General features: G+C 38.8%; 2 protein-coding genes across 3 annotated transcripts in view; one reads left to right on the top strand and one right to left on the bottom strand.

Moving 5' to 3' along the window:
• Positions 1-2,475, bottom strand: part of FRMPD2 (FERM and PDZ domain containing 2) — a 54,527-nt gene extending 52,052 nt beyond the window's left edge. Inside the window, exons 1-2 of the mRNA XM_014875418.2 lie at positions 2,327-2,475; positions 1,345-1,471 (exon numbers count right to left, since the gene is read on the bottom strand). Of these exons, the coding sequence (XP_014730904.2) occupies positions 1,345-1,471; positions 2,327-2,359 (160 nt within the window). The 5' untranslated portion in view covers positions 2,360-2,475. The remainder of the gene's footprint in view (positions 1-1,344; positions 1,472-2,326) is intronic.
• Positions 1-12,076, top strand: part of MAPK8 (mitogen-activated protein kinase 8) — a 242,209-nt gene that overhangs the window by 175,443 nt on the left and 54,690 nt on the right. The window lies entirely within an intron of this gene.

A 12,076-nucleotide genomic window follows, 5' to 3' on the forward strand; every position in this document is an offset into this window, starting at 1 on the left:
AGTCAGATGCAGAAATTCCATTAAGGGTTCATCCTGATTCATTAGGATGTACATATTTTTGTTGCACACTGACTTTACTATGTTTAAATTCTCTTGTGCTTTTACAGATTCTCTGAAGTATAATTTTTAATTGAAAAAATCGGAAGAAAAGGAATGCTGTCTTGTAAAGTGTGGTTCACACATTTTCAATGCAATTGACACCCTAATTCATTGAAGTCCTTTGGGAAATGTAAGTCGGGTGACCTGAATCACTGGCAAACACAGAGATCACACCAGATACATAATCCCTAGAAAGAGTGTAAGGAAACTGGCAGGAATTTGTGGCTAATCTGGGATTGAAGATGGGGCCATCCCTTTTGGCAGGAGCAGAATTTCTACCTACTTTTGCAAGTGTGAATCTACAAGCTCAGTTCTTGAGTAAGTGAACCAATGTGGATTGAGGGGTAGTTTGTCTGTATGTTTCCCAAAGAATCCCCTTTTCTTATAAGAAATAATGCCAAATAGAAATGTTCCAGATGTATTTAAGTTTATTTAAGATGTATTTAATTCTAGCTGATTTCACGAAGCATGTGTGTGATTTGCTGAATAAGAAAGGTATTGCTCATATGCCTTATGTTGAGCATACCCAAAAAAGTAATGTATAGCTTAGGCCAGCTTTCCTCTTTCCCCAAAATCAGACATCTCTGTCAAAGTGAACACTACAGAGTAGACACCAGAAAAAAGATACAGTTACAGAATTACTCTGAGGGATAATAAATCTTGTTCTTAGTCAAATGAAATTTAAAATTGGTATATACTGGTTTATTTATATAGTGAGCAGGGTTTGGCTTTGTCTTGAAATCACTCCAGCAATTCATGTGTGAATTTATAAAACATCTGAATAGAAAATTAAAATCAAAAAAGAAACCACAAATCTTTGCTTGAGTAATCAAATAGGAAAGATTAATATATATTCCTTAATTGCAGGAGGATAACCTCACAGAATCCCACCTTCAAAAATATATGGAGTGCAAAAGGTACAAAAGCAGTTTTGAAAGTAGAGGAGTTTTATATGCACAGGTTTTATGCAAAGAGTCAAATCTGTGCAAGCTGATTTTTATCATTGCTTCAATGATAAGCCCTGAGACTACTGTCCTTTGTGGAAATACAGAAAAGAAACCTCACTTACTTGCCTCTGAGTCTTTCCATTACAAAGTAATTTATATGTAAAGCAATAACTGTTCTATCCAACACTACACGTAATCACTACAGCATGAAATTAAACAATCCATCTACCTTGGGAAAAACACAGAAAAGGCTGTCTGTATCCTTATTAGAGAGTTCAGATTATCAACCTTTCTTTACCTTGGTGAAAATTCATCTGGGATGACAGTGTTGAGGTGTCCGATGCCTTTTCGTGCAGTCTTTTCCTTATCACATGGCTTCTGTTCAGCTGAGAGGCTGTGCTGTCTTCAGTGAGCACCTGCTCTGTCTAGAAGGCAGAAATATTGAAAGTCACTGTCATATGATATGTGAACTTCAGACTCTCTTAGTGAAGTGATCCTTGCCCTCTGGCTGTCAGAGGCTGCTGATTTGCTTTGTAGTAGCAACTTCATTTTCTCAGATGAACACAAAGCAGGACTGAGTATGTTGGCTCTATGCTCTTATCCTAGCTAAGTTGAAGAGGGGGCACCCTCTGTTACAGTAGCAGAGTAAGAAAGAGTGCAAGGGGAAAATTATTCTCAGAATCTAAATGAATACTGGTTGAAAACAAAAAAATTCTGGTGTATTTTCTTCCGTTATCAGTCAGCTCATCAACAAAGATGGTTTTTAATATTTGAAATTTAGAAAAAACTTATGTGCTCATTTATTAAAGACCTCATGTGGTCAGGCTTGATTGCACAGCAAATATTCAGTTCCACTTAAGGACAATGATTTAATTTCCTAACATAATGTAAATGAGATTTCTTTGAATTTCATGAAGAAAGTCTGAAACCAGAATGGCAATGGAGAAATCTTTACTGTTATGTAAAGTCCTTTACTTTGGCCAATATGAGGTCTCTGTGAAGGTTATGACTGCTTCAGTACTAACTAAAAAATTAAGATACTGTAAGTACAAAAGCTCGATCACTTCAGGAGTGTAGAAGTGGTGTGTGAAACGGCTTCATTGCTTTATTTGCTTGTACACATGCCCAAGCAATTTCCTGCCTAGAAGTTTAGAACCCAATCTCACTTCCTTAATCCATACAAACATTAATTTTGGCGATCACTCACCTGTGTCCCGTGTTGCTGTGTACCTCTCTCACCACAGAAAAGGAGATGATTGGAGTATGAGAGCAGTACTTACCTCGCTGGCACTTCCCACTGCAAACTGAACCATTTTCTTTATGTAGAATTTTGCTGGTAAGGAAGCAGATTCCTTCTGATGTGCTTCACATGCTTCCAGAATGGATTCAGGAGGAAGTCTTCTATGTGGCAGGTCTTCACACAGTGTCAGCAAGAGTGTATGTAGTTGGTCACTCAGCTGGAGGGACTGAGTCAAAATAGAGCAGCTGTTAAATGACATCTCTCAGGGGACTGAAATCCTGTATAAACTGGGACCAGGAATTTCTGTAAGCCTTTCACTCTGGGTGAGAAACATGCACTGAATTCCTTTAGACTTTGGGAAAATTCCAGACAAGCAACATAACAGCACTGAATGAACCTCTAGTGACATCCAGGATAGCTTTGGAGGGAATTGACATCCCCAAGAATGCTCGTCAGCCCAATTAGGGGCTTCTTGGTGACAGACAGTTCAGTTTGCTCAAGAGTTTTGTTAATTAGACTGTGAATCAAAGATTCATGGAAGTAAGATATGTGGTAGCATTAGCTTCAAAAAGGTGAGGAGTTATACCAGCCAAAACTGTTGTCATAGAGACCAGATACTTATGTTTTAAGGCCATTTAGCTTATACAGCTTTTTCTCTTAGAATGTGAAAGGGAGGTTAAATCTACTAGAAGCCTGTGCTATCCAAATTGAGAACAAGCAACCAAAAGTACCAATATAGAAATGAAGCAAAAAGTATGTTACAAGTCTTTGAAAGGATTCTGGGTAAGCAAGAAATTTATAATTTCAGCTAGCAGAGATACTGATAAAATTTGCATAGAAATAAGGGAAGTTATTTAGTTTTATTCTTCCACCCCATTTTTGAAAAAGCACATAAATGTGCCCAGCACCACAATCATGCCAACATGATGTTTTTGTTTGAGTTCTGACTATCTTAAAATAATGGAATCATAGATTAATTTAGGTTGAAAAAAGACCTTTAATATCATTTGAGTACTATCATAAACCTAACACTGGCCAGTCCACCACTGGATCATGTCCCTAAGTGCCAGAACTACACATCTTTTAAATACCTCCAGGGATGGATTCAACCACTTCCCTGGGTATCTTGTTCCTAATTGTCTTGGCGTAAATAATCACTCTTAAAATCAAGGTACAATTCATCTTAATAAGAACAATTCTAGTTTTTGAAGAAAGGGAAAGGGAAAGGGAAAGGGAAAGGGAAAGGGAAAGGGAAAGGGAAAGGGAAAGGGAAAGGGAAAGGGAAAGGAAAGGAAAGGAAAGGAAAGGAAAGGAAAGGAAAGGAAAGGAAAGGAAAGGAAAGGAAAGGAAAGGAAAGGAAAGGAAAGGAAAGGAAAGGAAAGGAAAGGAAAGGAAAGGAAAGGAAAGGAAAGGAAAGGAAAGGAAAGGAAAGGAAAGGAAAGGAAAGGAAAGGAAAGGAAAGGAAAGGAAAGGAAAGGAAAGGAAAGGAAAGATGAGCTCCAACTAAATTCCCTGATTTGTGTGAACTGATATTTTGGTGAAGCTTAGACCTTGACACAAGCTCTTAAATTCTTTTGTAGTGGTCCAAAACACAAAGCCCCTCTCAGTGGTACTTCAGACTATGTCTCTCATTCTTTGAACCTCCCAGAATAAAAGAAAACAAAGATTTTTGTGTTACTGGCCTGGTTTGGAGGAACCTGGTAATCTGCTGACCAATAGAGGGTCATTCCTAAGGAATACACCAGCATCTGTCAAAACAGACAAGGAAACCCTGTGTGAAATCAATACTTAGTACAAAAAAGCCTCATACTAGACACACCATCTTTTCGTGTCTTTGGTCTCAAAATGGCAGAAGTCACACAGATTATTTTTTTAAAAAAGCTGGACTAAATGTATCTAAAAGTAAAATAGTGACTCTTAGCTTATGTACTAGGTTGCATGCAGTTAGTGATGCTTTTTCCTGGTCTTAAAAAAATTGAGAGCCAGACACAGTTAAGGGATAGGAGGTTTTACCTCGGTATTTAATAAGGATCCTCTGGTGCACCACTTCACCAAGGTGGGATGCACCACAATGCATAGACTCAATAGATCGTGTATATAATTTATAGACCTTAAAAATTAGTATATCTAACAAGGATGCCCCAATGGGAGGCCTGGATGAATAGTGTGATATTCCCCCATCCAAAGAACTCCCCTCTGGATGGGCCAAATCTCTAATTTACAGGATATGTTCTAGAGAGGATGTTGGTTTCCCGAGATAGCGTCAGGTTTTTCAGCCTCCTACTATGATGCCTTCAGGATGCTTGGCCTCCTGGCTAACAGAATAGGACTACACTAAGTTATCAGACTTAAGGAATTCCAAGTGTGCATGCTAAGAATACTGAGGATACATAAAAGTTATATAAAAGGTATATCAAAGAAAAGGCAAAAAATCGTCTTGGCAGTATTAGTACTGTTTGGCTTGAAGGGCTGAGCCAGGCTGCCCTAGGTTCAAGGATGCCAAGAGAAGGGAAAGAAATTTGAATTCCTTTCTTAATTTTGAATCTCTCCCACTGCTGATTAAAATTCTCCCCTACCTGTGGGACTGCCTAGCTGTTATATGCAGGAAAATAATTACTAGAATAAGGCTGCCTCTTCCACAGCTTCATTTTTCTGCCTAGTGTCTAACTGGTCAGTTATGTGGGAATCTGAAAATACTGTGTTCTGCCTAAGGGGAGGATGTGGTCTGAGTGGTATTTAAAACTTTTAGGTGCCTGAACATTGTATCTATTGTCTTTCCAGAGAGACTCATTTGTCAAAGAGAAGAAAAATAAATTGTTAACAAAGCTGAACATATTTCTGACTTCCTGGGACTGCTTCTACCCTCTGATTGTACAGATACTGCAGTCCTGCTGCTTCTGGGATTACAATTACAATATCTGCTTGAACACCATTTCATAGAAATATTCTTCCTTTCTGTGGGCCTTTACAAATAATGCATTTCTGCAGGCCTGTGGGACTGATGTTCAAAATTGATTTTTATGTTGACATGCATGCTAATCCAATGGCAAAAGCTGCAAGATACATGTAAATCTTCCTAACTATAGCCTAATTTGATTAGTTTAATGGATGTGACAGTGGGTGCCTGGTATGTTGCATTAAAACCCACAAGCCTGTCTTCGTGAGGTGCTGTCAAGATGCACTTTGCAATATACCTCACCTTTGTTAGTCCAAAGTGCTGGTTTTTACTTGGGCGATGGAGCAATTCTGGTGGACTGAAAGGGGCGGCTTCTGTCTGAGATGCATTATTTTGGAAGAACAAATTTCCTTCAGCAGACAGTAGTACTGACCATGGGCAAATCACACAGATGGCAGGGTCTGAAAAATGTTGAAGTAGATAGTGGAGATCTTAGTGTTGAATTCACTGCTCTCAGAAAATCATATTTCTGGCTTCTCAGCTGCTTACCCAAACTCTTCACTGGAGATGTACCCAGAATGACTTGCCTGACTGGGGATCTTATTGGTCCTGACCCACAGACTGACTTTCAGACTTGCCTTGTCACTGTGGCCTTGCCTGGTGATCACTGGGCTCTCTGACCATGGTTACCTTCACCTATCATTCTCTTTTGCTCCTTCTATGTTTTCTGTAGTGTTGTATGCAAATAAAAGTCACACATGCTGGGAAGCTTGTCTGTTTTAGCAGCAGCCAGCCAGCTTGTAGTGGAGAATACCTGGCCTTCTGTAGTGCTGGCCAGCCAACAAGTGGAATTCCTGCCTAACCTGGCAATGCCCCAGCACACCAGGAATATTTTATAGCAAGTGGTGCTGACCATCATGAGATCTGTTTATTGCACAGTTTATTGCATCATGCACAGCACAGCAAATATGGTAGTATTACCCTTGAAAAGATGGTGATTCCAGAAGCAATATAGCTGTAATTAAGAGATGTGGAGTCAGATATGCCTTACTCAACTAGGAGGATGCTATGCAGAGGCAGGTAACCTTCCCTGTGCTCCAAGAAACGGGAGCACTGTGGATTCAGCTTCAGAATGACCCCAGCTTGGCACCACTTCTGACCTGTGCTCTCTAAAGACAAGTTTTAGGAGCCTTACACTTAGTCTATAGTCCATCTTGGTTGTACATCCCTACTTCTTGGTTTAGTTTTCATGTTCTGATACCCTAAATTTATCTGGTGCAGCATAGGGAACATAGGCTGATAATATCTTTTTTTTTTTTTTGGTTAAGTCAGCAATCAGAAGAGCATAGTGTCAGTTTAGTGTCTGGCACAGAGTCAATAGATGGATCTGTGCTGAACCTATCCAGGTAGGTATCTCTGTGCTTCACTCCTTTGCACATTTCTGGTGCTTGTATTTCCTGGGCTATTCTGTCCCTTTGTTACACTAGTTAATAGAGAACTGAAGGTATAGTCAACCTTCTGTAGTGTTCCAGGCCATTAAAAACTAGCTGGTAATGAATTTTCACTCCTCCAGCTATAGTAGAAGTTACACATCACTTGTTTTCAGTATTCTGTATTTTGATTCTACATGCTCATGAGGTAAGAACACGTGTCATCCATTCTCCCCTCAAAAGGAATACCCATTCACATAAACAGTTCTCAAAATGTGACAGGCTGCTCAGCTATGCTCTCTTGTTCCTCAGTTGTGCTCTCTCAAGCTGGCCTGCTTGGCAAGCAATCATCATAATGATGAGTCACATTATTACCATCAAGGATAAAAGTCTCTTACTAGCTGAATGGAGAGCCATGTGCATTTGCCTGTCCTCTATCAGACCATGAAGGACATGAGCCTAGCTGGCACTGCACTTTCTCTGGGTGCATGTAATTCAGACTTTAAGGACTATTCTGTCTGCATGTAGTTGTACTTAGATTAATTACTACCTGATGGTTAATTTGAAAAAAAAAAAAGACAAAACTGTGTGAAAACCTTCTATGTAGGCAGAGCAATCTGCATGTAATCCCAGCAGCGCTGAAAGATTTCTTACTTTTGTTAGCAATATGTTAGTGTATATATTAGCTGTATAGTGTAATATATCAGCTGTTAGTGACATTAGGTTTTTTTGTCTCTACCCCACCCCCACAAACAAACAAACTCAAAAGAATTAAAATAACTCAAGAATTAATTTCCAACAGTAAGAATTCTAGAAAAAGATACTTTTCACCTCACCTTTGTGAAGATCCTCCAGAAGATGCATTGTGGACAGGTACAGGAGTGCCCATATTTCTTCTTCCTCCAGAGGGCTTCCTTTTGCCCACAGGACCTCGGCCAATGTCACACAGGAACTGCTCATGCCTGCTGCAGTAGATACTGGGTTTTGGACACACTAAAGTAGACTAAGTTTCTCAAGAGAAGCCCTACTGATTATAGCTGTACCCTTCTCTCACAGTAAGAAATACTTTGTGAACCATCCTGCTTTTTTTTTGTACAGTATAGGTAGGTATTGTTTATCCCTGTCTTAATCTAAGTAAATAAAGGGGACTGATCTAAGTGACTTCCTGTAATATTTTTGAGCCCTTTGACTCATCATTTGAAACCAGTCTTAGGATTCTGTGGAGCAAATAGTTTTTATTCAGGAGGTCCTTCATGAATATGTGCTGTTTAGATTTTGTGGGTGAGTATTTGAATGACAGGTGATTGATTTTGCTTCTTAATTGGATGTTCCTGTCTATAAAAACATGACAGGATTTATCTAAGAAAAAAAAGAAGACAATGCAAAAGATATGCTTTCTAACATGAAAATTTTATGAACAGTGCAACAGAGCAATTAAATTTCATTCATTGCTCAGCAGATTGATCAATGACTGGTGGACTTACTGAATTCACTGATGAGAGATATTCTTGCTCACATATCTGAGACTCAGTGCTTGCAGTTTGTCCCTTCCAATATACATATAAACCCGCTTCATTTCACCAAACCAAGTTAAAATATTACTCTTCTTTTGAACTGCTGAATAGCAATTTAGTGGCTCCCAGCACACTGTCCTACCTGACAGGTACATAAGACCTGGCCTACCACAGAAGAATTTGGGTCCACGCACCCTGTTTTCTCTCAGTTGCAACACAGCATCAGATTGTTTAGACAAAGGCACGCTACAGTAAATCATCATTTCATGTCTTGCCTACTGGAAAAGTATTTTCATAATCCCAGCCAACCAGAAACTGACTTGTGACTTGAAGCATCATGGCTGCTTTTCCTTCAAATCTTTTGTCATGCTAAGTATTCTCAGAGAAGTCTTTGCTCTTCATAAATGCGTCTGATCTTTCCATCCAATGAGTTTTACTTTTCTGTAATTTATTAATTTAGTCAGAGCTGCCCTAAGTCTACAACATCAGTAAGGAAAACCGAATGTGAGCTTCAAATTTCCTACAAAATTTTTCAACAGCTTTTGCTATTACTCTCCTGTATCAGCCCCACAGGTTCATTTGATGCTGTGTAAATAGGGGAATAGTGAGAAAAGTTAGAAGTGATCCATTTACTGATTTGAGCTTTGACATTGTCTGTAGACCAGCGAGGACACTATAGCCTGGGATGCTATTGTCTCTTATAGGATTGTAAACACCACTGTAAAATGAGTTCACTCACAGCCTGAGGGAACAGATCCTGCCCCTCCCAAACTTCTTCACTCTCTGTACACAGCCTGCTTACTGCCCCCATTTGCTCTCTGCCTGCAATAGAACTCTTTGTGTCTGATTGCTTTGCCAGCTTCCCATTCATTGTGGAGTCTTCAAGGGGTCACTGCAAGAGCATTACAGTGTCCTGTAGGACCAACTTGTTGTTGATTAATAGACTGCTCAGACTTTGCTTCGTGGGGTCTTGTCCTGGCTCACTAGCTTGCAAACAAGGAATCACAACATAGGAAGAATGAGCTCTTGTTGCAGCCACTACAGGATTACAGACCAACCTAGTGACATTTTAAACGGAACCAGAGTCCTAATTTTAGTCTATGTAGCTTCAAAGGGCAGTAAAGCTTCTTACAAACCTAACCTTAATTAGAAGAGACAGACAAATCTTCTTAATCTAAGCCATCACCGTTTCTCTTAATAATAAATTACTGTGATAGCATTTCACTTAACCCTGTGGTAGTGGGACAAAGCAATCAATTCACATCCCCAGAGCAGAATCTGTGTGGCTTCTCCATACAGGTAATCCACCAGATTGCATTTAGTGATGTTTTATTTGAGACTGTGCTGGGGGAAGGAGCAATGCATCCTCTGTTTTAGATAGGAATGCTTATGCCAAGTGATCTCAGTGCTGATATTTTTCACTATTTTAAGTTACTCAGTCAGCAACTACCCAAAGTACAAGTGTTACAGCTTTATAGAACCAAAGTGAAATCAGCAGAGATCCTTAACTTTTTTTGTGAATGTTTTTTTCTAAGAGTAAAAGTAATGTCTCAGATCAATACTAAATATGAATTAAATGAATTCTGCTATCAATTATGAGTAAACTTCTTTAAAAAATATTAGATTGTATGGCCATGGTAATCAAAGTCTCTTTAGCAAATTATTGCTTTAAAGCAATGTGGAGTTAAGCAATGTGATATTTTACAAGCAAATTGGCAACTGGTTTTTAAACACATTCAGAATTCCCTGTATCTTCAGGCTGTATTTTTGATTTTCAAGACCAACATGATGTGATATTTAACAAAAAATCTAACTGGGTGAGTGTTTGGGGAACAAACTATAGCCAGGCTACACTATGTGTATTATGAGTAAAAGTGATGGAAAATACTGTTATCATTGTAGCACAGGCCATGTTCATGTCCCTCAGTTTAGTAAAACCTGTGATCCAGAACCAAACAATTCAGGCCTTCAAGAAACCTACAACTCATAAGGCAGACAAATGAGGAGGCAAGAAGGAAAAATTGACAATATTTTGACATTATTATTGCAAATTGACATTTGCAACTTTGCAAATAGAGACTTTTTTTTTCAGTAACACTACATATCAAGAAATTATGCTGGATCTGATTGAGCCTGCAGGGGAAAATTAGAGCAGCAGAATGTAATCACCCACTTTGGAGTTTGGCCAGGATATAGAGGTTAAAGTTTTTGTGACTGGAAAAAGTAGCAGAGCTTCCAGTGCCAATTCGTGTTTTGAGGTCAAAGGCTGATTTTGCTGATGTCTATGGAAGAAGATAGTACCATACAAATTAGCCTAAAATATCCTCCCTGTTCTAATCTTTGCAACACATTTATTCATTATGTGGGCTCTCTAAAGTCAACAAATTTTTCACTGCTCTTCTTGCATAGATATGAAAGGTTGCATTGGGATGAGGATAAACCATTATTTTGCCAGCAATATCCACCTCTTTATCACATTTTTTTCTGAATAATTCAATTTTATTACTTTTTTATCATATGTGTAAATTTTCATCCACTGAAAACTGGAGTCAATGAAAGAAATTGAATTTATCATGAAAGTAAATGAACTGCAGTTTTACATCTGAACTTGACACTTAGCAAGAATTGTGCATTAATAGCTTCATATACCAAGGTCATTTTATTGGATTTGAGAGTCTTATTTAGTAAAATGTAAAGGAGCAACTTTGCTTTGGTCAGTCTTCATCTTTACTTTTGCTATTTTGTTTACTGTGTAAAGAAAGCAAAAGAGCTAAAAACTATTACTTTTGTAGGAAAACAGATCTTCCCTCATCAAACACAGTCAAGTATATTAAATATCCTCAAGAGGAATGGATCAGCTAGATTTCTGCCTACATGACAGCCCTTTCCATGCCTACTTATTAGAGGGAATTTACTGGGGAGTAGGTTCAGCTGTACAATAAGTTTCATGGCATGAAAGCCAATCCGTTATCTGGATGATGGTGAAAAAATATGAAAAGAGATCATAGGGCACACCAGTGAAGAAGAGGATGAGGAAGAAGAAATCACATTTAATTTTCAAAAATACGAAGTCAAGTTTGTTTCTGGTCTACTTGTAAAGGCATGAAGAAAGAACAGATTTGTCCCATCTGGATATCCTAAAGAACAACTGGAAATGAGAACTTTGGCAGAATAGTTTGTGTATAAACACAACAGTAATTACAATAACAACAAAGGATTGACCTTGGTAGGAATCAAGCATTCTGTGAACTGGAAACGCCTCTGTCAAATCAGAAAGGCCTTTCAATTTTTATTGCCTAGAAGCTGTTCATGCAGAGGTCTTGTCTTTTGTCTGACTGAACTTCCAGTTCTGCTTCATTGCTCTGTGTGTATATATTGCAAAATACCTATCTGTAAACTTAACCAACTCCTAATTAGCTGGAAGGTGTAAATAAATGCAAATTTTGTAAACAATTCTGTCTGGGAAGGCCTACTTATAGTTGGGACATATATGTCCATCACAGCCCCTCTATTAGATTGGTTTTGACAAGAGTGAGCCAGAGAGGGGCCACTTAAGTAATTGCTCTGGAAGACCTGGGAGGTTGCTAACACTGGCCACTAACCTCACTAAAAGACTGTACTGACAGAAAAGTGAGGAGGATTTGGGGTGTAACTTCTTCCATTTGCACCCCTATATCCAGGAAAAGTTCTCTGCTCATAACAGTGCATGGAAGCTGGCATAAACCCACTACACTAAAACATGTATGGAGTTGGCTAATACTGATTTTGCTTAATTTACCCACAATGCCTGAGTATCCATCAGTCATTTTCAAGGGCAAGTTTAAAGACATGGAATTGCTTCTGCTAGTGTGGCATTGAAGGACACACTGCTAAACTGCAGGCAAGTCTATAAAAGGATGGTCTTTAGGCATCTTTCTCTAGACACAGTATTTTCTTACTCTTCTATCCCT

Source organism: Sturnus vulgaris, chromosome 8 (assembly GCF_052056855.1).
Source record: "Sturnus vulgaris isolate bStuVul1 chromosome 8, bStuVul1.hap1, whole genome shotgun sequence".
Lineage (NCBI taxonomy): Eukaryota > Metazoa > Chordata > Aves > Passeriformes > Sturnidae > Sturnus > Sturnus vulgaris.